Source organism: Schistocerca serialis, chromosome 4 (genome assembly GCF_023864345.2).
Source record: "Schistocerca serialis cubense isolate TAMUIC-IGC-003099 chromosome 4, iqSchSeri2.2, whole genome shotgun sequence".
In the NCBI taxonomy this organism is placed as follows: Eukaryota; Metazoa; Arthropoda; class Insecta; order Orthoptera; family Acrididae; genus Schistocerca; species Schistocerca serialis.
Window position 1 is genome coordinate 7,764,512 of NC_064641.1, and position 26,899 is coordinate 7,791,410.

Consider the following 26,899-nt stretch of genomic DNA (forward strand, 5'->3'; position numbering starts at 1 on the left):
TCTCACTGCACGCAACTCCGAGTAGCCGGCACATCTTTTTAAGCAGCTGAAGTTCAGAAGTCCCCCAGATACAGTGCATCTATAGATTATCAACATTAGTGTGGAAAACAGCAGTGAGGATAATACACTCTCATAGCTCAACACCACATATGCATTGCTAATATTCAGAGTTATGTAAGTGTATTAGCATTCAAGACTATTTGGTTCTACCAAGAACATTGCTCACCTTATATAACTCAGGGCCACAGTATAACCTATGGGCACTGGAAGTTACGTATAACTCCATTACTATGTGTACATAGTTTAAATAAACTTATTAATGTATTACCTTTTTGTAGATGTATAATTGTATTTATTGGCCACCTCAACCACCGATACAACAAATCAATGGCATATAACCAAATATAAAGGACACTTCAGTGCTCAACAATTAGAAGAGTAACTGCAAAGCAGAAGCATGTGTTCTCTCTCCCTCCCTCCCTCCCTCCCCCCCTCCCCCCCCCCCCCTCTACTGCTCCTCCCCTTCACCCCACCCCCCCAGCCCCTCTTTCTCCCAGAGCTGGCTCTGCAATGTAACTGAGACGTGTCCCAAATGGGCTCCAGCAATGGGAGACAATATATCAATTGAGTATAAAAAAAAAAAAACACTACACTCTATCTTCTTTATTTATGCCTGGCTTTGAGCTTCTACATTTTCCAGTACCATATTCTTCTTTATTATATGCATTCTGCCCTCAAGCTACTAAGCTGCTGACACTTTCTGGCAAAGGACTGAAGATGTCTTCATGTGCTTATACATTCAGCTTACAGAAAAATGTTGATGTAATTCCCAACTAAAGAAAATGTGTTTTTAAGGAAACTGAGCAAAACGTACAATCAAAGGGAAGATTTCTGGAGAGGTGTAATGCACCACATGGATGGCATACTAACCACAGATATCGATGTTAAGCCTACAAATATTTCTCAGCAATTTCCTAACATTACCGCATACTGATGATGCACACATCTACTGTAAGAAAGGCAGTTTGGGCTGATGCACTAAAAGTTGTATTCCAAAGTCTCAATGTGATGTGTGATAACAGGTATGAAAAGTAGCAGTATTATTAGTCAATATTCCTGTTCCGATGACATATGATATGTGTACCTTATAATGCCAACACGAATCTATACAATTTTGCACCTGAGTTCCCTCACTGTAAGGAAGTTGGTAACTTTGGTATTAACTGTCACTGGCCATGGTGTTGATCAAACCATAGCTGGGGATGGGTTTTCAAAGTTTTGAAGGCAATGGAAGGCTGGCACAGAGAAAATGCAGAGGGGCCAGAGCAGCCATCCTTTTACAAACTCAGTAAGATCTGGTAACCCTGCTAAGTTTTGTGGGTTCAGAAGTGTGGCAGATGTGATTGTGAAGGCAAAATGTGTGTGAGAGAGAGAGAGGCATGAAAATGTTGATAGGTACGGGTGCTCGGGTGACCCTGGCCAAAAAGGAGGCACTGAAGGTGCACACTGACAAATTAATGGTTTGGGGACAGAAATGATAAATCCATTGGGGATCCGCCATGTTGAGATCACAATTGGTGGGAGAAGGTATGTTTTTGAGATGGTGGCATTAAGAAAAAGAAGACAGGGTTTTGATATCATTCTGTGTTGCTTTAAGGGTGTCACTGACTATAGGTCATAAACTGTCCAATTCAATAACGCAATACACTGCTACAAAGATGTGAGAAACCCATGATGAATGACCTATTTACTGAATTTCTGTTGAACAGTGTATCTTGTGTTAAAAATCAGTGCACCTGAGACCATACCTGGCGGTTTGAGAAAGAGCTATTGGTGGCAAACAAAATCTGAGAACCCAGTACAACTATAATTCCAGATTATATGCTCAGCTAGAATGAAGTTTTAGATTGCCTCATTCAATAATTGGATTTCTGCCAGTTATTCGTGTCTTTCCTGCTCAATACTTCAACTGGGTGATTTGTAGTATCAGACAGTGCCTTAAGAAGACTGCGACTCAAAAACTTCAAGAATCACAGCTTATGTAAATATCATAACTGACAACAAAAGCACAGACATTAAATAGCCCCATTCTTGGTACATATTCTTTGAATGTATTCTTGATGAAATATCACGTTTGTACCTGTAGATATCGAGCTATGCATGGATGCATTAAAACCAATCTGCATATGATACCATTAGCTGTACATAGAGAACTTTTAAGTGGTAACAGGTTGGTGTTAATTGGCCATGATTTTTTATAAAGGAAAATTTGGTAAAGAACTATTAAGAATTTTTATAAAATGTTTTTAAAAAAAATTTAAAATGATATAAAAAGGTTTATGTATAAATTATGTTTTAATAATGTTGTAAACAATTTTATAGACAATTTTTCTTAAAAATGTGGAATACTGACATGGCTTATATGTTATGATAATAATTTAAGCACATGCAATTATGTGGAACAGTAGATCTATGCCTTAATCTAATATGAGATGATAATTTTGATTCATACTACCACTGTGCCATCTGCTGTACTTATGTATGTAGGAAAAGATAGATTGCTACTTACTGCAAAGGTGACATGTTAAGCAGCAGTCATGCTTAAAAGACACTTACGTAGAGGTTTTGGCCACAGTCTTCATCAGTAAAAGAGAGACACGCACCATTCACACACACAAGCAAGTACACATCATGTACACATGACAGCCACCTCCAGCATTTCAGGCTGGAATACAACTATCACGCGTGATGCAAGCAGCAATCTCGATGGGGCAGAGAAGGGGAAGGGATAGTAGTGTATGGGCGGGGAGAGAGACAAAAATGTCTGGCTGAGTATGCAGGGACCAGGAATGCAGACGGGAACAGCGTCATGAGGTTGTGGGGCAGGGAGGTGGGGGAAACAGGAGCAAGAAAGGAGAGGAACGGGAAAGATGGGCGAGTGCATTGGAAGAGGGCAGCCAACAAAAAGCGGGTGGGATATGAGATTGGGGAGGAGGACAGACGGGTGGAAACTGTTGGGTGGAGGTTGTGGGGACAGCATATTACCATAAGTTGAGGCTCGAATAGTTACAGGAGCTGAGAATGTGTTATAAGAATAACTCCCATCTGCGCAGTTCAGGAAAGCTGGTGGTGGAGGGTAGTGAAGCAGCTGTTGAAATGAAGCATGTTATGTTCAGGTACATGTTGTGCCACAGGCTGGTCTACTCTGCTCTCGACCATAGTTTGGCAGTGGCCATTCATCCTGGTAGACAGCTGGCTGGTAGTCATACCAATATAAAAAGCAGTGCAACAGTTGCAGCAGAACTGGTAAATGACAAGGCTGCTCTCACAGGTGGCCTGACCACTGGCAGAAGGCCCCCGCCAATTATCTGACTCTTCTACTACCTCTGCCAGAGCGATCCCATCCCAGAAGTCCAACACAACCTCCAGTCCCTGCTTAAAGCCTTAGGCCCTTCCCAGAACATCTCCCCTGAATCCATTTCCCTCCTTATCCCTATGACACCCTGTACACCCACATTCTACATGCTCCCCAAAATCCAAAAACCCAACAATCCCCATTGTGGCTGGTTATTGTGCCCTCACTGAAAGAATTTCGGCTGTCACTGAACAACACCTCCAACCAATTGCACGTAATCTAGCCTCCCACATGAAAGACACCAACCACTTCCTTCACTATTCCCACCCCTTTATCTCCTGGATCCATACTCGTCACAGTTGATGCCACCTTGTTACACACAATCTCCTTAATACCCACAGCCTTACTGCCATTGAACACTACCTGACTCCAAACCCACTGCCTCATTCCTCACACAGTTTACTAACTTTATCCTAACCCATAACTACTTCTGCTTTGAAGGGAAGGTACACAAACAAATCGGGGGCACAGCCATGGTCACCCGCATGGCACCTTCCTATGCCAACCTGTTTATGGGCCATCTAGAGGAAACCTTCCTATGGTATCTTCATGACCTGGACTCAGGGCCAAGATAGCCTATCTCCATTCTTTCACAACCTCAATACATTCTCTCCCATCCATTTCAAGTGGTTCTCCTCAACCCAGCATGCCACTTTTCAAGATATTCACCTGCTCCTCTCTGATGGTTCCATCCGCACCCACCAATCACCAACAGCTGTCATCCATTTCACACCAAAAAATCCCTCCCACAAAGCCTGACCACCAAAGGACTGTGTGCTTGCAGTGACAAGAAATTCCTAGCTCAGTATGCTGAAGGTCTCGCCAAGGCCTTCAAAGATACACATTATCCCCTGGACCTAGTCCGCAAACAGATCTCCTGTGCCAATTCCGCCACCCCCCCTCCCCCTACCCCCAATCTTCCCACCATTTCCAAGAACCAGCCAAAGCCAAAGCAGTGTCCCTTTCTTCACCCTGTACCACCCCAGACTGGATCAGTTGCACCATATTCTTTGTCACGGCTTTGATTACCTATCATCATGCCCCAAAATGAGGGAGATCATACCCAAGATACTTTCCACCCCTCCTAAAGTGGTGTTGCATCACCCACCCCAGCTCCCCAACATCCTAGTTCATCCCTATGCCACTCCGCAATCCCAATCCCTTGCCACAAGGGTCGTATCCCTGTGGAAGACCCAGGTTAAAGACCTGCCCAACCCAGCCCCCAGCACTTTCTATTCCAGTCCTGACACAGGTTTATCATACCCCATCAGGGGCTGGGGCACCTGTGCAAGCAGCCATATTATCTATCAGCTCTGCTGCAATCACTGCAGAGCTTTTTATGTTGTTATGACTGCTAACTAGCTGTCCACAAGGATGAACGGCCACTGCCAAACTTTGGCCAAGACCAAAGTACACCACCCTGTGGCGCAACATGTAGGTGAACATAACTTATTCGATTTCATGGCTGCTTCACTGCTCAAGCCATTTGGATCTTCTCTTCCACCACAAACTTTTCCAAACTGCGCGGATAGGAGTTATCCTTACAACATATTCTCTGCTCCTGTAATTGTCCCAGTCTCAACCTATGGTAACATGGTGTCCCCATAACCTCCACCCAACAGTTTCCACCCCCTCTGAACTATCATCTCCTAGCTCAGTTGTGCTGATAATTCTTTTTTTGATTAGAACAAGAAATGTAGAGGAACTCTTGGCAGCAGGTGGAACAGGAATGCTAATAATTATGGCTACATGAGTTACAAGAGGTTTTTGTTTCTTCTATGCTGTACACAGTTTGATGTGATGGAAACAAGAAATGACAGGAAAACAACTGGTAAGCTTAATGCAGTTCATACTGTACTGGAAACTTTTGTTGCTAACTGACAAAGTTTGTACAGCCTGAGTGAACTCACCACAACTGTGAGACTGCTATGAATGGATGCAGTACATGCCCAATAAATCAGCTAAATATGGGATAAAAATATTTGCACTGTGTAATCAGTGTGTATACGTGGACGACGAAAAAAAAATTCCGGATTTCCCGGTTAAAAATACACTTTCTACCGGATGAAAATACATTTTTTACGTGTTAAGTAACAGTATACCTTTCCTCGAAACTGTAAAACTTATCAATCCTTTAAATGGTTGTGGTTTTATACACCAGCGTAGAATGTCCCGGCACTTCAGAAAATGAAACTCGTGGAAAAAACACGTTTTAGAAAGATGTCTGATGTGCAGCAACATGTACACTGCATATTTTCGTATTACGAAAGTATAAATTCGAATTCCACCAAACACCACGTGTTACTTTCCGAAGGACTGAAATCGAGATTGCGATGCGCTTTTGTAAGCCAGCTGTAGCTCATGTCAAGCGATCTCACCAGCCGGTGACAGCGGATATTCAGATCATAGGACACGTGATGTAGTCAGCCAATAGCAACATCACTGTAAAGTAGTGCGAACACACAAATGGGTCATTCCATGTCAAGTCACCCAGGCCTTGACACCAACCATGTCAGATTTTGATGAAACTTGGTACAATTACTTCTTTTATCATCCTGAAAGCACTTGTAAAATTTTTTTGCTCTATCTCTTATAGTTTTTTTTTTATAAATTTTTAAAGTTTTTAGATTTGGCGTAGTTTCAGCAGTCGGAAATCGTAACTTAAACGTGTCCTCACAACTAAAAAAATTTGTATGTTAAAGAATACTCAATATACCAGTATGAAATTTTGGAATAAGTTTGTGTATTATATCTAAATGTTAAAAAAATTACCATAAAGATATATTAAAATGTTCCAAATGAAAAAAAATTACAAGTAGTTGTTGGGTTTTTTTTTTTTTTTTTGTTTAGTTTTACAAAAACTGCAATATCTAGAGTCTCAGACCTGACAGAAAGCTTAAATTTGTTTTAAAATACTCTTAATTGTATAGGCTATTAGATAAAAGAAAAATTATGTTGGCTTTTTAACCTGTTCAATAGTTATCTAATTTTTTAAATAATATTAATTATATTTTAAAAATAAAAAGTACCAAGTGACTTAGACACCAAAAATAAGTTTTTGTCTTCTTGGAGTAACAATGTATGCTTGGATTTTGTTTTGTTAATCCTGTGTTTTGAAGTAAAAAATTATTACAGTGTTAAATAGTGCTTGGATAGTATTTTATTAAGTTTATTCGAACGTTCAGTAAGGGTCATTCCATGTCAAGTCACCCAGGCCTTGACACCAACCATGTCAGATTTTGATGAAACTTGGTACAATTACTTCTTTTATCATCCTGAAAGCACTTGTAAAATTTTTTTGCTCTATCTCTTATAGGTTTTTTTAATAAATTTTTAAAGTTTTTAGATTTGGCGTTGTTTCAGCAGTCGGAAATTGTAACTTAAACGTGTCCTCACAACTAAAAAAATTTGTATATTAAAGAATATTCAAGATATCTCAGTATGAAATTTTGGAATAAGTTTGTGTATTATATCTAAATGTTAAAAAAAGTTACCATAAAGATATATTAAAACCTTCCAAATGAATAAAAATTTACAAGTTTTTTTTTAGCTAACGGATGTTTAGTTTTACAAAAACTGCAATATCTAGAGTCTCAGACCTGATAGAAAGCTCAAATTTGTTTTAAAATACTCTTAATTGTATAGGCTATTAGATAAAAGAAAAATTATGTTGGCTTTTTAACCTGTTTAATAGTTATCTAATTTTTAAAATAATATTAATTATATTTTAAAAATAAAAAGTACCAAGTGACTTGGACACCGAAAATAAGTTTTTGTCTTCTTCGAGTAACAATGTACGCTTGGATTTTGTTTTGTTACTCCTGTGTTTTGAAGTAAAAAATTATTACAGTGTTAAATAGTGCTTGGATAGTATTTTATTAAGTTTATTCAAACTTTCAGGAAGTACTGTTACTTAGTTTACAGAGATTCTTTTCCAATATCCTATAAAAGTAACCAGAACAGTAATCAGACCAAAAGTGAAATCAGTATGTCAGATATTCAAACCTGTAGCGTAGGGTTATTTAAAAAATCTGACTGTTTCCAAACAACCTACACACCTTCAAAACAGTTACAGCCGGTATCTGAATTGAGCGAGGAAGAAAAAGATTTGATCCACTTACGATCTGGAATTAATCTGTGTGAATTTAAAAATATATGTTCATACCACAGCTACTACTTTTTAAACGGTTTTGAAAAGTATCAAACAACATGTGTAGACCCACTAAAAAAAACAAAAAGCCCATCAAAAAATCATTGAGAAGTGTAGGTTTGGATCTTTCTAAACAATTACTGACAAAAAATATTAGCATAAAACCTGGACAAAAGTTTTGCTCAACATGCCGTAACTTTTGTGAGGAAAAATAAAGAGTTGAAGTCAATGAAAGTGAAACAGATGATGAAGTCATGGTTGAATTAGAATCACAGGAATCCAGAAATGAATCCCTCATACAAATAAACATTGCTCTTGATAATTTAGGTTTAACACTGATAGAGCTTCATGGCTTGTCAGAACAAAGTAAAGGGTCTTATTTTAAAAGGAAGGTTAGCAGTATTGAAAAGACTGCAAAAAAGGCGGTTTCAAAAGCATTAAAATATGATGCACCAAGTTCTGATGATGACGAAGAAGATACAAGTGTGGTTGAGAAAGCATAGGATTTTGTTGTAATGATTTCTCTTATGAGAGAGAAGATTTCATCTGTTGGGAGGTCTAGAAAAATCCAGATTCTGACCTTGGCTCCAGATTCTTGGAGTCAAAATAAAGTGATGAAAGAATTTAATGTAAGTGAGTACATGGTGCGACAAGCTAGAAAGCTAAAATCCGAAAAGGGTATTTTGGAAACTCCTGGTCCAAAAAAAGGTAAAACTCTTTCTGAAAATACAGTAAGACTTGTAACAGATTTTTATGGAAAGGATGAAAGTTCCAGAGTGCTACCTGGAACAAAAGACAAAGTAAGTGTTCAAAAAAATGTGTACATGCAAAAAAGACTCATTTTGTGTAACTTGAGAGAACTCTATTATTCTTTCTAATGGGAGAATCCCGAGGTAGAAGTAGGATTTTCAAAATTTTGTTTCTTGAGACCTAAATGGTGTATCCTTGCTGGTGCTGCAGGCACACACACTGTATGTGTATGCAGTATCCACCAGAATGTTAAACTATTACTGGATGCTGTGAAAATTGAAGAATCTTATAAAGACCTAATTAAGATGCTTGTGTGCAACACGGAAAACCAAAACTGCATGCTACGTCATTGCGACAGCTGTACTGCAAATACTGCACTAACTGAGTACTTATCTGAAAAACTAAGTGAAGATTATGATTTAGAAGAAGAAATTGTAATCAGTCAGTGGGTTAACACAGGCAGGGCAGAAATGATCAAACAGTCGTATCAGTGTTGAAGACTACATTTCTTTATTGGTTAGGTCATTGGAAAAGCTCACCCCGCATTCGTTTATAGCAAAATCCCAATCAGCAGCCTTTAAAAGATTGAAAGAAGACCCATCACCCAAAACAGCAATTATTGTGATGGGGTTCAGTGAAAATTATTCCTTCGTTATAGAAAATGAGATCCAAAGTTACCACTGGAATAGAGGTGGTTGTACTCTACACCCAGTTGGAGTTTTTCTAAGAAATGAGGAAAACAATGTTTTTGTTTCCAACCAATGTTTTATTAGTGATGACCAAGAATGTGATACTGGTTTTGTTAACTTTGTACAAAGAGAAATTACAAAGTGGCTGTCATCACATCATACTGACATTGACTCAGTTCACTACTTTACAGATGGTTGTGCTGGGCAGTACAAAAATAGAAACAGTTTTAAAAATTTGACTGAACACTTGAGAGACTTTAATTTGAAGGCCCAACACTCTTTTTTTTTTGCAACAAGTCATGGGAAGTCAATTTGTGATGGCCTAGGAGGAACTATTAAAATAATTTTAAGGAAAGCTAGTCTACAGCTTTCAGACAAAGAACAAATAATGACAGTAATCGATGTGTGTTCATTTTCACTTTATTGACAAAAAAGGAGCTGATTTGCTACGGTTAAAACTAGAAAACCGTTTTGCAGCAACCCGAACCATTCCTGGAACAACAAGTTTTCATAACTTCAAACCACTTCCAACAAACAACCTTGAAATTAGAAGGACTACAGATAGTGTAAAACCCTCCTTACTCTTTTCTTTCCATTCATCTTCTGATTGGGTTCGTGTTGAACCATCCATAAATAGCTATGTGGCTGTAAATTATGATGGTAACTGGTACTTTGGACTGGTAAAAACAATATTCAATGATGAAGAAGATGCAGAAATTCTATTTCTACATCCTTCAGGACCAGCTGCATCATTTTATTGGCCTGAAAGAGAAGATTCTTGCATAGTGCCTTTGGAGCACATAGTCTGTGTAGTAGACGCACCTCAATCAAGCAGCACTGGAAGACTGTATTACTTCAATAAAGACTGTATCAAAAGAACTGAAAGCTCTTGGATGAAGTGGAAAAACAAGTTGAATCAGCATTAATGTTTATTAAAAAGACAAAATTACTCAAAAAATTCAATGTTTCAAGCAATCAGTTGGGTTATACAAATGTGTCGTAAGTACACTATCTTTGTACATAATTCTAATGTAATCTACTATAATTAATAAACATGTTAAAAAGCCATCATTATTTTTGTTTTATCACGTAGCCTATATGTTTAAGAGTAAATTAAAACAAATTTGAGCATTCTATCAGGTCTGAGACTCTAGATATTGCAATTCTTATAAAACAAAACATCCGTAAAAAAAAAAAAAAGAGAGAGAGAGAGAGAGAGAGAGAGAGAGAGAGAGAGAGAGAGAGGAAGATACATATATATATTTTTTTCATAGAAAATATTAATATATTTTAATAGTATCATTTTTATCTTCAAATATGTATAATAAATAAACTTGCTGCAAAAATTCATGACATTATCTAGAAGACTTTTTAAGATAAGCAATTTTAAAGTTTTGAATACAAATTAAATTTACCATTTCGGAAGGTTCGGAAAACACAAAACATAAAAACTTAAAAAATTTATTAAAAAAAAACTATAAGAGATACAGCAAAAAAATTTTGCAGGTGTTGTCAGGATGGTATTAGAACCATTTGAGCCAAATTTCATGAAAATCTAAGGAGGTGGGTGTAAAATTTATTTTTTATTGGATTATTTGATGTGGAATGACCCAAATAGGAAAAGGTAATGGTTTAAATTAATATACATATATACACAGTGTTGCTACAAGAAATGAAAAGCTATTACGTTTAATATTGGTCACTAAGATTAATAAGCTGCAAGAGAAGCTAAGCTTTAACACATAATGATCATTTTTGCACGTGTTACACTTTACAGATGTTGTTGTTGTTGTTGTGGTCTTCAGTCCTGAGACTGGTTTGATGCAGCTCTCCATGCTACTCTATCCTGTGCAAGCTTTTTCATCTCCCAGTACCTACTGCAACCTACATCCTTCTGAATCTGCTTAGTGTATTCATCTCTTGGTCTCCCTCTACGATTTTTACCCTCCACGGTGCCCTCCAATACTAAATTGGTGATCCCTTGATGCCTCAGAACATGTCCTACCAACCGATCCCTTCTTCTGGTCAAGTTGTGCCACAAACTTCTCTTCTCCCCAATCCTATTCAATACTTCCTCATTAGTTATGTGATCTACCCATCTAATCTTCAGCATTCTTCTGTAGCACCACATTTCGAAAGCTTCTATTCTCTTCTTGTCCAAACTATTTATCGTCCATGTTTCACTTCCATACATGGCTACACTCCATACGAATACTTTCAGAAATGACTTCCTGACACTTAAATCAATACTGGATGTTAACAAATTTTTCTTCTTCAGAAACGCTTTCCTTGCCATTGCCAGCCTACATTTTATATCATCTCTACTTCGACCATCATCAGTTATTTTGCTCCCCAAATAGCAAAACTCCTTTACTACTTTAAGTGCCTCATTTCCTAATCTAATTCCCTCAGCATCACCCGACTTAATTAAACTACATTCCATTATCCTTGTTTTGCTTTTGTTGATGTTCATCTTATATCCTCCTTTCAAGACACTGTCCATTCCATTCAACTGCTCTTCCAAGTCCTTTGCTGTCTCTGACAGAATTACAATGTCATCGGCGAACCTCAAAGTTTTTATTTCTTCTCCATGAATTTTAATACCTACTCCGAATTTTTCTCTTGTTTCCTTTACTGCTTGCTCAATATACAGATTGAACAACATCGGGGAGAGGCTACAACCCTGTCTTACTCCCTTCCCAACCACTGCTTCCCTTTCATGTCCCTCGAATCTTATAACTGCCATCTGGTTTATGTACAAATTGTAAATAGCCTTTCGCTCCCTGTATTTTACCCCTGCCACCTTTAGAATTTGAAAGAGAGTATTCCAGTCAACATTGTCAAAAGCTTTCTCTAAGTCTACAAATGCTAGAAACGTAGGTTTGCCTTTCCTTAATCTTTCTTCTAAGATAAGTCGTAAGGTCAGTATTGCCTCACGTGTTCCAGTGTTTCTACGGAATCCAAACTGATCTTCCCCAAGGTTGGCTTCTACTAGTTTTTCCATTCGTCTGTAAAGAATTCGTGTTAGTATTTTGCAGCTGTGACTTATTAAGCTGATAGTTCGGTAATTTTCACATCTGTCAACACCTGCTTTCTTTGGGATTGGAATTATTATATTCTTCTTGAAGTCTGAGGGTATTTCGCCTGTTTCATACATCTTGCTCACCAAATGGTAGAGTTTTGTCAGGATTGGCTCTCCCATGGCCGTCAGTAGTTCCAATGGAATATTGTCTACTCCGGGGGCCTTGTTTCGACTCAGGTATTTCAGTGCTCTGTCAAACTCTTCACGCAGTATTGTATCTCCCATTTCATCTTCATCTACATCCTCTTCCATTTCCATAATATTATCCTCAAGTACATCGCCCTTGTATAGACCCTCTATATACTCCTTCCACCTTTCTGCTTTGCCTTCTTTGCTTAGAACTGGGTTTCCATCTGAGCTCTTGATATTCATACAAGTCGTTCTCTTATCTCCAAAGGACTCTTTAATTTTCCTGTAGGCGGTATCTATCTTACCCCTAGTGAGATAGGCCTCTACATCCTTACATTTGTCCTCTAGCCATCCCTGCTTAGCCATTTTGCACTTCCTGTCGATCTCATTTTTGAGACGTTTGTATTCCTTTTTGCCTGTTTCACTTACTGCATTTTTATATTTTCTCCTTTCATCAATTAAATTCAATATTTCTTCTGTTACCCAAGGATTTCTACTAGCCCTCGTCTTTTTACCTACTTGATCCTCTGCTGCCTTCACTACTTCATCCCTCAAAGCTACCCATTCTTCTTCTACTGTATTTATTTCCTCCATTCCTGTCAATTGCTCCCTTATGCTCTCCCTGAATCTCTGTACAACCTCTGGTTCTTTTAGTTTATCCAGGTCCCATCTCCTTAAATTCGCACCTTTTTGCAGTTTCTTCAGTTTTAATCTACAGGTCATGACCAATAGATTGTGGTCAGAGTCCACATCTGCCCCTGGAAATGTCTTACAATTTAAAACCTGGTTCCTAAATCTCTGTCTTACCATTATATAATCTATCTGATACCTTTTAGTATCTCCAGGGTTCTTCCATGTATACAACCTTCTTTCATGATTCTTAAACCAAGTGTTAGTTATGATTATGTTGTGCTCTGTGCAAAATTCTACCAGGCGGCTTCCTCTTTCGTTTCTGTCCCCCAATCCATATTCACCTACTATGTTTCCTTCTCTCCCTTTTCCTACACTCGAATTCCAGTCACCCATGACTATTAAATTTTCGTCTCCCTTCACAATCTGAATAATTTCTTTTATTTCATCATACATTTCTTCAATTTCTTCGTCATCTGCAGAGCTAGTTGGCATATAAACTTGTACTACTGTAGTAGGTGTGGGCTTCGTATCTATCTTGGACACAATAATGCGTTCACTATGCTGTTTGTAGTAGCTTACCCACATTCCTATTTTCCTATTCATCATTAAACCTACTCCTGCATTACCCCTATTTGATTTTGTGTTTATAACCCTGTAGTCACCTGACCAGAAGTCTTGTTCCTCCTGCCAGCGAACTTCACTAATTCCCACTATATCTAACTTCAACCTATCCATTTCCCTTTTTAAATTTTCTAACCTACCTGCTCGATTAAGGGATCTGACATTCCACGCTCCGATCCGTAGAACGCCAGTTTTCTTTCTCCTGATAACGACATCCTCTTGAGTAGTGCCCGCCCGGAGATCCGAATGGGGGACTATTTTACCTCCGGAATATTTTACCCAAGAGGACGCCATCATCATTTATCCATACAGTAAAGCTGCATGCCCTCGGGAAAAATTACGGCTGTAGTTTCCCCTTGCTTTCAGCCGTTCGCAGTACCAGCACAGCAAGGCCGTTTTGGTTATTGTTACAAGGCCAAATCAGTCAATCATCCAGACTGTTGCCCTTGCAACTACTGAAAAGGCTGCTGCCCCTCTTCAGGAACCACACGTTTGTCTGGCCTCTCAACAGATACCCCTCCGTTGTGGTTGCACCTACGGTACGGCTATCTGTATCGCTGAGGCACGCAAGCCTCCCCACCAAGGGCAAGGTCCATGGTTCATGGGGGTACAGATACATCACAAAAATGTGACTGTAAATTTTTTTAACAATGACATAAATGGCTGATCTGGGCTCGAAAATATTCTAAATGGTCGCCCTCAAAGATTTGATTTTTGAATGAGAGTCAAATGCTCTGTGATTTAAGAAATTCATCAGACATTCGCGCGCACAGAGTTCATCTTGCGTAAAAGGATATTTACTTTGAAAGTGATGCTTTCCAAACAACCATTCGCAATATTTTCCCGCAACCTGTTAGAAACAGAATCGTTTCAGCAGTTGCCAGAGCGCGCCAAATAATAGGTGTCGCAGCGCTCGCGCAGCTACGATGACGCAGGAAGCCTGTATGTTCGACGTGTAAAACATTAAAAAATCTTACATTATGTCATAAAAGAAACAAGACATTAGAGGACACTTTTCATTTGAAGTGAGAGCAATAAACGAAGAGGAAACAGCAAAATCATTTAACGTAAACACGGGTCACGTAGACACTACCACCTCCCACTACAACTCAGACTGCTCTGTAAATCAGGTGCGGATCTAGGATATTTCCGAACCGGGGCGATATTAGGTAGTGGCGCTCCCCCCTCCCTTGAGCATTTGAGGTAGGATGCCAAAAATTTAAAAATCCACTTTTCAAAAATATCTTCATTTTGTAGCAAACATCTTTCTGAAGAGTCTGATGTATAAAACATATATTCGAGGGAATGTAAGACGTGTTATTTGGTCTTAAGTGTGGCAAAGTGCAGTGCCACGCCTCTCCTCACAGCATTCTTCCATCGCATGTCTCTTGTATTTCGCTCTGTGGAATTCAAACACGTAATATTTTGTAATGGAATGGGTGCCACCAATCTACAGGGTTATTACAAATGATTGAAGCGATTTCACAGCTTTACAATAACTTTATTATTTGAGATATTTTCCCAATGCTTTGCACAAACATACAAAAACTCAAAAAAATTTTTTAGGCATTCACAAATGTTCGATATGTGCCCCTTTAGTGATTCGGCAGACATCAAGCCGATAATCAAGTTCCTCCCACACTCGGCGCAGCATGTCTCCATCAATGAGTTCGAAAGCACTGTTGATGCGAGATCGCAGTTCTGGCACGTTTCTTGGTAGAGGAGGTTTAAACACTGAATCTTTCACATCACTATGCGTGAAACTTGCCCGCACGCGTTCAACCGTTTCTTCGCTCACTGCAGGCCGACCCGTTGATTTCCCCTTACAGAGGCATCCAGAAGCTTTAAACTGTGCATACCATCGCCGAATGGAGTTAGCAGTTGGTGCATCTTTGTTGAACTTCGTCCTGAAGTGTCGTTGCACTGTTGTGACCGACTGATGTGAGTGCATTTCAAGCACGACATACGCTTTCTTGGCTCCTGTCGCCATTTTGTCTCACTGTGCTCTTGAGCGCTCTGGCGGCAGAAACCTGTAGTGCGGCTTCAGCCGAACAAAACTTTATGAGTTTTTCTACGTATCTGTAGTGCGTTGTGGCCATATGCCAATGAATGGAGCTACAGTGAATTTATGAAATCGCTTCAATCATTTGTAATAGCCCTGTATATTCAGGCCAGTGGAAATTAAAATGTCCTGTGGTGCCTCTCCTGCTCCCAGTCGGCCGGTTTGACATCCTGCTCCTCTTTATTGACAACCTGCTCCTCTTTAAAAAATTCTCGGAATTAATACTGGTTGGGATTATTTTTAACCGGCAGAACAAGAACTCTTCAGAAAATTTTCAGTCTTTACTGCCTATTAGCTAATAACTTGCTGATTTGTGTGACATAAAATTAAATATAGGCGACATAAAACGAGTAAAGACAAGAGACAAGCAAGACAGTACACGTTTCTTCTATCGTTAAGTCCTAGCTTCTTTTCTCTGTAATCTTGCCACAGCTTTACATGGCATACTTTCCTTTCTGGGAAAGAATCTACTACCTCATCAAAGTTCGTCAACATTTTGCTACATGAAAAAACTAAATGTCATTGTCTAATATTAGAAAAGCTGTTAATACAAATTGTACCCAAGACTGGTGTGGTTTCTTGATCTGATTACATGTATTTTGTCACTGCTATATAAAACGAAATAGGCCTGCCCAATATTGCAGCAGTTGTTACACACACCAAATAAATGAGATTGTTTTGGCACAAATGGTCATTTTTATAACACGAAGGAACATAATTCACGAAGTACCAATATCAAATGCCTATTAGGCCAACTACAAGCAAAACGTTTTGTGTTAGGAAATAGTTTCACATTTCATTCATACTCTCTAGCTTCTGAAGCATGAGATCGAGAAGTAGTAGTACTAAATTTTTAAATAAATTTCGAATCGTCATATTCTCCTGTAATTTGTGTGAGTCCCCGTTTCTTCTCCTTCCTCTTTCTAACAAACAATCTTATCATTAATTCTGTAACTATTTCTGCCAGTGTCAAAACTTATTCTCTGGTTAATTTCGTCACCAGTTTAGTTATCCAGTTGGGCGTTATTACATGTTCGTACAACGCGTTTTCCATGTTACTCCCAGAATAGAACTTCAGCGGCTGCTAGCCAGAGACTGTATAGCTGGCCCTTAGCAGTGTAGCAGTCCGGCCAAAAATTTTCTGTCAAAATTTCATTTTCTTAGACACACGGAGGAGACAATACGCGATATTTGTTGCCTGTTATTCCTGTTAGCCATTTTTTTCCCACTATGGTAGTCTGAATCTATGGAATTCACTAGTAATTATAACGACGCTGATCATTTGCAAACCCAGTCAACCACATAAACAGCGACTGGCATTCCTCCGTTCGGCTTTATTCCGCTCAGCTCATATAGACTCGTCCCCATTTGTCTGCAGGAAAGTTTATTTCTAGATGCGACGGGGATTCCCCTGGCAGAGACATCACGTACACTATGCACACATTCAAAAATCAACTTATGATTCTTTCAGAAATCGACTTAGAATTTGTGAAACAAGGTCTTTTTCCTCAATAATATGAATTTGCCCCCCCCCCCCCCCCCCCCCCCCCCGAAACTATCGCCCAGGGCAGATAACCCGGCTTGTCCCCACCCCCTAGTTCCGGGCCTGTTGCGCATATGTGAATCTGGCAGCTTAGGCGCACCAGTAAAATTTTTCCGGATAGCATCTGGCTGCTTGCTGCTATTGCTTATAAAGCTAACTGCCACACTTCTGTAGCCAGAAGCAGGAGAAGGTACTACTCATACGAGACTCAACTGTACATGCGGATAAGCTCGCTCGCAGCCGCTCAAACGACCCTAATGTAAAGTTGTGAAGTCACGCCCATCGGAGGCAATTTGTTGTTATGAAACATTGCATAGTCTACCTAAAGCCTTTGACACATTTTGCTGTTGGCGGACGCTTGTAAGAGCACTGTGTTTTGTTGTTGTATATGGTGAATTTCCTTTGCAACTTAAATTTTATTTTCGTTTCTTTTTCTCTCATTTGTTTTTTATTGCTGCAGTATTATTCTGCAGTAGCAAGATACTGTAATATTCTTTGTTAGAGTATTGGTTCTTACCAGTCAAAGTTACAAAAATTTAACTGAAAACTAAAACAATGAAAAATTCCCGGAATTCTAAAAAATTCCCGGGTTTTTCCCGGTTTTCTGTATGATTAAATGATGATGGCGTCCTCTTGGGTAAAATATTCCGGAGGTAAAATACACTCCTGGAAATTGAAATAAGAACACCGTGAATTCATTGTCCCAGGAAGGGGAAACTTTATTGACACATTCCTGGGGTCAGATACATCACATGATCACACTGACAGAACCACAGGCACATAGACACAGGCAACAGAGCATGCACAATGTCGGCACTAGTACAGTGTATATCCACCTTTCGCAGCAATGCAGGCTGCTATTCTCCCATGGAGACGATCGTAGAGATGCTGGATGTAGTCCTGTGGAACGGCTTGCCATGCCATTTCCACCTGGCGCCTCAGTTGGACCAGCGTTCGTGCTGGACGTGCAGACCGCGTGAGACGACGCTTCATCCAGTCCCAAACATGCTCAATGGGGGACAGATCCGGAGATCTTGCTGGCCAGGGTAGTTGACTTACACCTTCTAGAGCACGTTGGGTGGCACGGGATACATGCGGACGTCCATTGTCCTGTTGGAACAGCAAGTTCCCTTGCCGGTCTAGGAATGGTAGAACGATGGGTTCGATGACGGTTTGGATGTACCGTGCACTATTCAGTGTCCCCTCGACGATCACCAGTGGTGTACGGCCAGTGTAGGAGATCGCTCCCCACACCATGATGCCGGGTGTTGGCCCTGTGTGCATCGGTCATATGCAGTCCTTTTTGTGGCGCTCACCTGCACGGCGCCAAACACGCAAACGACCATCATTGGCACCAAGGCAGAAGCGACTCTCATCGCTGAAGACGAAACGTCTGCATTCGTCCCTCCATTCACGCCTGTCGCGATACCACTGGAGGCGGGCTGCACGATGTTGGGGCATGAGCGGAAGACAGCCTAACGGTGTGCGGGACCGAAGCCTAGCTTCATGGAGACAGTTGCGAATGGTCCTCGCCGATACCCCAGGATCAACAGTGTCCCTAATTTGCTGGGAAGTGGCGGTGCGGTCCCCTACGGCACTGCGTAGGATCCTACGGTCTTGGCGTGCATCCGTGCGTCGCTGCGGTCCGGGCACGTGCACCTTCCGCCGACCACTGGCGACAACATCGATGTACTGTGGAGACCTCACGCCCCACGTGTTGAGCAATTCGGCGGTACGTCCACCCGGCCTCCCGCATGCCCACTATACGTCCTCGCTCAAAGTCCATCAACTGCACATACGGTTCACGTCCACGCTGTCGCGGCATGCTACCAGTGTTAAAGACTGCGAAGGAGCTCCGTTTGCCACGGCAAACTGGCTGACACTGACGGCGGCGGTGCACAAATGCTGCGCAGCTAGCGCCATTCGACGGCCAACACCGCGGTTCCTGGTGTGTCCGCTGTGCCGTGCGTGTGATCTTTGCTTGTACAGCCCTCTCGCAGTGTCCGGAGCAAGTATGGTGGGTCTGACACACCGGTGTCAATGTGTTCTTTTTTCCATTTCCAGGAGTGTGATGTATGTATTTCAATTTCCAGGAGTGTATTTTACCTCCGGAATATTTTACCCAAGAGGAGGCCATCATCATTTAATCATACATCCCACATTCGGATCTCCGGGCGGGGACTACTCAAGAGGACGTCGTTATCAGGAGAAAGAAAACTGGCATTCTACGGATCGGAGCGTGGAATGTCAGATCCCTTAATCGGGCAGGTAGGTTAGAAAATTTAAAAAGGGAAATGGATAGGTTAAAGTTAGATATAATGGGAATAAGTGAAGTTCGGTGGCAGGAGGAACAAGACTTTTGGTCAGGTGATTACAGGGTTATAAATACAAAATCAAATAGGGGTAATGCAGGAGTAGGTTTAATAATGAATAAAAAAATAGGAGTGCGGGTTAGCTACTACAAACAGCATAGTGAACGCATTATTGTGGCCAAGATAGACACAAAGCCCATGCCTACTACAGTAGTACAAGTTTATATGCCAACTAGCTCTGCAGATGATGAAGAAATTGATTAAATGTACGACGAGATAAAAGAAATTATTTAGGTAGTGAAGGGAGACGAAAATTTAATAGTCATGGGTGACTGGAATTCGTCAGTAGGAAAAGGGAGAGAAGGAAACATAGTAGGTGAATATGGATTGGGGGGAAGAAATGAAAGAGGAAGCCGCCTTGTAGAATTTTGCACAGAGCATAACTTAATCATAGCTAACACTTGGTTCAAGGATCATGAAAGAAGGTTGAACAGGGTGTTTCAAAAAGACCGGTATATTTGAAACGGCAATAAAAACTAAACGAGCAGCGATAGAAATACACCGTTTGTTGCAATATGCTTGGGACAACAGTACATTTTCAGGCAGACAAACTTTCGAAATTACAGTAGTTACAATTTTCAACAACAGATGGCGCTGCGGTCTGGGAAACTCTATAGTACGATATTTTCCACATATCCACCATGCGTAGCAATAATATGGCGTAGTCTCTGAATGAAATTACCCGAAACCTTTGACGTGTCTGGCGGAATGGCTTCACATGCAGATGAGATGTACTGCTTCAGCTGTTCAATTGTTTCTGGATTCTGGCGGTACACCTGGTCTTTTAAGTGTCCCCACAGAAAGAAGTCACAGGGGTTCATGTCTGGCGAATAGGGAGGCCAATCCATGCCGCCTCCTGTATGTTTCGGATAGCCCAAAGCAATCACACGATCATCGAAATATTCATTCAGGAAATTAAAGACGTCGGCTGTGCCATGTGGCCGGGCACTATCTTGCATAAACCACGAGGTGTTCGCAGTGTCGTCTAAGGCAGTTTGTACCGCCACAAATTCAAGAAGAATGTCCAGATAGCGTGATGCAGTAATCGTTTCGGATCTGAAAAATGGGCCAATGATTACTTTGGAAGAAATGGCGGCCCAGACCAGTACTTTTTGAGGATGCAGGGACGATGGGACTGCAACATGGGGCTTTTCGGTTCCCCATATGCGCCAGTTCTGTTTATTGACGAAGCCGTCCAGGTAAAAATAAGCTTCATCAGTAAACCAAATGCTGCCCACATGCATATCGCCGTCATCAATCCTGTGCACTATATCGTTAGCGAATGTCTCTCGTGCAGCAATGGTAGCGGCGCTGAGGGGTTGCTGCATTTGAATTTTGTATGGATAGAGGTGTAAACTCTGGCACACGAGATGATACGTGGACGTTGGCGTCATTTGGACCGCAGCTGCAACACGGCGAACGGAAACCCGAGGCCGCTGTCGGATCACCTGCTGCACTAGCTGCGCGTTGCCCTCTGTGGTTGCCGTACGCGGTCGCCCTACCTTTCCAGCACGTTCACCCGTCACGTTCCCAGTCCATTGAAATTTTTCAAACAGATCCTTTATTGTATCGCTTTTCGGTCCTTTGGTTACAGTAAACCTCCGTTGAAAACTTCGTCTTGTTGCAACAACACTGTGTTCTAGGTGATGGAATTCCAACACCAGAAAAATCCTCTGTTCTAAGGAATAAACCATGTTGTCTACAGCACACTTGCACATTGTGAACAGCACACGCTTACAGCAGAAAGACGACGTACAGAATGGCGCACCCACAGACTGCGTTGTCTTCTATATCTTTCACATCACTTGCAGCGCCATCTATTGTTGAAAATTGTAACTACTGTAATTTCGAAAGTTTGTCCGCCTGAAAATGTACTGTTGTCCCAACCATATTGCAACAAACGGTGTATTTCTATCACTGCTCGTTTAGTTTTTATTGCCGTTTCAAATATACCGGTCATTTTTGAAACACCCTGTATACCTGGAAGAATCCTGAAGATACTAAAAGGTATCAGATAGATTACATAATGGTAAGACAGAGATTTAGGAATCAGGTTTTAAATTGTAAGACATTTCCAGGGGCAGATGTGGATTCTGACCACAATCTATTGGTTATGAACTGCAGATTGAAACTGAAGAAACTGCAAAAAGGCGGGAATTTAAGGAGATGGGACCTGGATAAACTTAAAGAACCAGAGGTTGTACAGAGTTTCTGGGAGAGCATAAGGGAACAATTGACAGGAATGGGGGAAAGAAATACAGTAGAAGAAGAATGGGTAGCTCTGAGGGATGTAGTAGTGAAGGCAGCAGAGGATCAAGTAGGTAAAAAGACGAGGGCTAATAGAAATCCTTGGGTAACAGAAGAAATATTGAATTTAATTGATGAAAGGAGAAAATATAAAAATGCAGTAAATGAAGCAGGCAAACAGGAATACAAACGTCTCAAAAATGAGATCGACAGGAAGTGCAAAATGGCTAAGCAGGGATGGCTAGAGTACAAATGTAAGGATGTAGAGGCTTGTCTCACTAGGGGTAAGATAGATATTGCCTACATGAAAATTAAAGAGACCTTTGGAGAGAAGAGAACCACTTGTATGAATATCAAGAGCTCAGATGGCAACCCAGTTCTAAGCAAAGAAGGGAAGGCAGAAAGGTGGAAGGAGTATGTAGAAGGTTTATACAAGGGCGATGTACTTGAGGACAATATTATGGAAATGGAAGAGGATGTAGATGAAGATGAAATGGGAGATAAGATACTGCGTGAAGAGTTTGACGGAGCACTGAAAGACCTGAGTCGAAACAAGGCCCCGGGAGTAGACAACATTCCATTAGAACTACTGATGGCCTTGGGAGAGCCAGTCATGACAAAACTCTACCATCTGGTGAGCAAGAATTATGAGACAGGCGAAATACCCACAGACTTCAAGAAGAATATAATAATTCCAATCCCAAAGAAAGCAGGTGTTGACAGATGTGAAAATTACCGAACTATCAGTTTAATAAGTCACAGCTGCAAAATACTAACGCGAATTCTTTACAGACGAATGGAAAAACTGGTAGAAGCGGACCTTGGGGAAGATCAGTTTGGATTCCATAGAAATGTTGGAACATGTGAGGCAATACTAACCTTACGACTTATCTTAGAAGAAAGATTAAGAAAAGGCAAACCTACGTTTCTAGCATTTGTAGACCTAGAGAAAGCTTTTGACAACGTTAACTGGAATACTCTCTTTCAAATTCTGAAGGTGGCAGGGATAAAATACAGGGAGCGAAAGGCTATTTACAATTTGTACAGAAACCAGATGGCAGTTATAAGAGTCGAGGGGCATGAAAGGGAAGCAGTGGTTGGGAAAGGAGTGAGACAGGGTTGTAGCCTCTCCCCGATGTTATTCAATCTGTATATTGAGCAAGCAGTAAAGGAAACAAAAGAAAAATTCGGAGTAGGTATTAAAATTCATGGAGAAGAAGTAAAAACTTTGAGGTTCGCCGATGACATTGTAATTCTGTCAGAGACAGCAAAGGACTTGGAAGAGAAGTTGAACGGAATGGACAGTGTCTTGAAAGGAGGATATAAGATGAACATCAACAAAAGCAAAACGAGGATAATGGAATGTAGTCAAATTAAATCGGGTGATGCTGAGGGGATTAGATTAGGAAATGACTTACTTAAAGTAGTAAAGGAGTTTTGCTATTTAGGGAGTAAAATAACTGATGATGGTCGAAGTAGAGAGGATATAAAATGTAGACTGGCAATGGCAAGGAAATCGTTTCTGAAGAAGAGAAATTTGTTAACATCGAGTATAGATTTAAGTGTCAGGAAGTCGTTTCTGAAAGTATTTGTATGGAGTGTAGCCATGTATGGAAGTGAAACATGGACGATAACCAGTTTGGACAAGAAGAGAATAGAAGCTTTCGAAATGTGGTGCTACAGAAGAATGCTGAAGATAAGGTGGGTAGATCACGTAACTAATGAGGAGGTATTGAATAAGATTGGGGAGAAGAGAAGTTTGTGGCACAACTTGACTAGAAGAAGGGATCGGTTGGTAGGACATGTTTTGAGGCATCAAGGGATCACAAATTTAGCATTGGAGGGCAGCGTGGAGGGTAAAAATCGTAGAGGGAGACCAAGAGATCAATACACTAAGCAGATTCAGAAGGATGTAGGTTGCAGTAGGTACTGGGAGATGAAGAAGCTTGCACAGGATAGAGTATCATGGAGAGCTGCATCAAACCAGTCTCAGGACTGAAGACCACACAACAACTCCCAGATGAAAAAATCCCCGGGTTTTTCCCGGATCTCCCGGTTGTCCCGGGTCGTATACACCCTGGTAATGCAAAAACAGTTTACTGCAGTACTCTGGAGGTTTCAAAAATGGTTCAAATGGCTCTGAGCACTATGGGACTCAACATCTTAGGTCATAAGTCCCCTAGAACTTAGAACTACTTAAACCTAACTAACCTAAGGACATCACACACACCCATGCCCGAGGCAGGATTCGAGCCTGCGACTGTAGCAGTCCCGCGGCTCCAGACTGCAGCGCCAGAACCGCACGGCCACCGCGGCAGGCACTCTGGAGGTTTATTACGGTATACAACCAGAAGGACAATATTGAGTATGTAATGCTCCTGAGGGCACAGTGAAGAGACTTGTGGTGCCTATGCCTGCAGAAAATTCTAATAGGAAACTGACAACTGGTACACAAGCTACCTCCTTTCTGAACGTTTGTTGCAGAGGAAATCACCTTCACTGGAACAACGAGGAAGATCAGACATGAAAAATCTCCAGAATTTGTCCAAAACAAGACAAGAGAAATCGGAAGAGCAATGTTTGGATTTCAGAAGGGATAAGGCCTTAGTTTCATAAGTTTCTCATAACAACAATGCTATCAACTTCTGTCTGCTATGAATGACACAGTAATAGTTGATGAAGAAACACACAAACCTGAAATAATAATTGACTACAATGTGACAAAAAGTGGAGTTTACATCGTAGATAAAATGTGTGCCTGTAACTCCATCCCAAGAATTACACAAAGATGGACATTTGGCTATTTTTTCACTTTTTTGAACATGACTGGAATTAATTTACAAAGCCACAGAAAACTACACGAAGGCACATCTGTCTGAAGAAGCTAGCAGCAGGCCTTATGAAAGAACAACTCATAACTGGAGCTCAACTCAAATTGTCGCCAGCCGATCTCAACATATTTCTTATACAATTTTCTGCTGAACTATCAGCTTCTGAAGATCAGAGCCTTGAACCTCCAATGAAGACATGTGGGACCTGTACCTGTTATGGACATGACAATATTCATCCACTTCAATTAAATGTGATAGAAGTATGAACATTACTTGTAACTGGCACACTAAGAAACAAATTGTCCATGAAAAGTGTTAGGAAACTGAACGTATGTCAGAATAACTGGCTAAAATGTTGCCGAAAGAACTAGAAGAGATAAAGTTTTTGTTATAATAGGTAATGATAGTGGATGTGAACTGTTTTCTTCAATATATTTAATAGTTTCTTCAGCACAGGCTTGCTTTTGCTTAAAAATATCCATGTTGTAAATTTTACAACACATGCCAACCTATATGATAACATTACACACACCTGCTACAAGGTTAATAATCTGAAAGGAACCTAACTGGTACACCATCTAGCCCAGAGGACTTTTCTCTATTAAGTGACTTACATTACTTTCCTCCACTGAGGGTACCTACTTTCAACTGGTCCATGTTGATGACTGTTCATGATTCAAATTCTGAACATTTACTGCATCTTCTTTGGTGAAAGAATGTCAAAACTATGTTCAGTAACTCCACTTTAATAGCACTTTCATTAGCAACATACAATTGCTATTGTGCAGTGAAGGTACTGACTGTGTCTTACGGCTGGTATACATGAAACCATAATCTCTGGATTTTCTGCCAGATTTTGAGATGAGTCTCCTTATGGAAACTCATAAATGATCTCACATTGGCATCTGCAAATGTAACGGGTGCAGTTCCTTGTAGAAAGAGAGAACAGGTAACAGTGTTCCTGGCTAATCCAAGCTACTGGAGTGAATATCTGTGGTCAATTTTACACACAGAAACTGGTGGATACTACCATGTCCATAGCTGCACAATGAGCAACATACTGGATAACATAATAATAATAATAATAATAATAATTCTGCAAACAATTAATCAACTGAATCTTTTACTCTTACTCTGGATTGTAGCTACAGAATATGCTAAGCACAGCATGCTAAGCATCTTCCTTTCCCCGTTCTCTCAATGAACATCTATATTTGTGATGGTGGTGGTGGTGGTGGTGGTGGGAGGGAGAGTAGTAACTTATCACTAGTTCAGTGCCAGGATCAGACAGACAATAAAGAATGAAACAACACATTGAAGTTTCAATTGCTAGTTTTAACCATTTCTTAAGTTTTTTTTCATATCTGAAGTGAAGTGACTCCTAAACAATATCAGTTACTGTTATTTTCAGATGAAAAGTATTTTTAACAACCTCCACTATGGTACTTACATTTGTAGATTGAATGGCACATTCAGTACATCAAATCGTTCTACTTCAAAATCTACACCAATTGTAGACTTGTAGTTTGCATCAAATCGCTCATGACAAAACCTGAAACATCATTTACCATGGAATGATTCTTAACACTGCAGAAACTTAACACTATTATCAGTACAAAAATAACAAGTTCATTTTTTTATGGGTTACTTTAACTTTTTTTACTACATCTTTCAACAGGACAATAAACTCATCCACTACAATTTTTCATAGTCCTAGTGGAAAATTCTGTCTAAAACTATGTATGTTTTTGAGTTATCTTAAGAATATTATGGGTAGGTTTTAATTATTGATCAATACACAAAAGAATAATTTCAACTTTTTAACAAGGAGAGGTCGCCAGCAGAGCGATCAATGTTTTGAAACTATCTATATGGTGATGTAGGTTAAGATCCCTTGTATCACACACTGCGGCCATTCACCATGGTGGGCCCTCAATTGCGAGTAATTGAAAAAAAATAAAAAATAAAAAAAAAAAAAAAAAAAATCGGAATTTTGTGTGACTCAATAGCATTACAAAAAGTGTATGTTTTTTAGTCTGGTTGTGTGATGTAATGGATAGAATAGGAGCTTTACAAGCAGAAGGTTGAGGGATCGAATCTTATTAGCCACAGTTAGTTATTTTTGTTTTTAAAACTTTATTGAAATGATTTTCATCATTATTTTTAATCAGTTAAGTGACTGAAATGTAATTTTAAATTCATTTCCTTTGTCACATAATTTTAATCATAATATCAACTTCTTCACTTTCTCTAATTGTTCTTCCTACAATTCTTTTTCCACTTGAAATCTTTGTTCACGTGTTTTTAATTAATTTTGATTTAATTTCTTTTGTTTTATCACCCTATTTTTTCCATCCGCCATTACTGCGTTCATT

The 26,899-nt window shown here is 40.2% G+C and overlaps 1 protein-coding gene across 3 annotated transcripts in view; it reads right to left on the minus strand.

The window, feature by feature from the left end:
- The window catches only part of LOC126473830 (ras-related protein Rab-34-like), a 123,692-nt gene that overhangs the window by 62,590 nt on the left and 34,203 nt on the right, over window positions 1-26,899 (minus strand). For all 3 annotated transcript variants that reach the window (XR_007586529.1, XM_050101151.1, XM_050101152.1), the window contains exon 3: window positions 25,975-26,076. Coding sequence is in view for 2 of the 3 variants with exons in the window: in XM_050101151.1 (XP_049957108.1) it covers window positions 25,975-26,076 (102 nt within the window). In the remaining variant the exon portion in view is untranslated. The remainder of the gene's footprint in view (window positions 1-25,974; window positions 26,077-26,899) is intronic.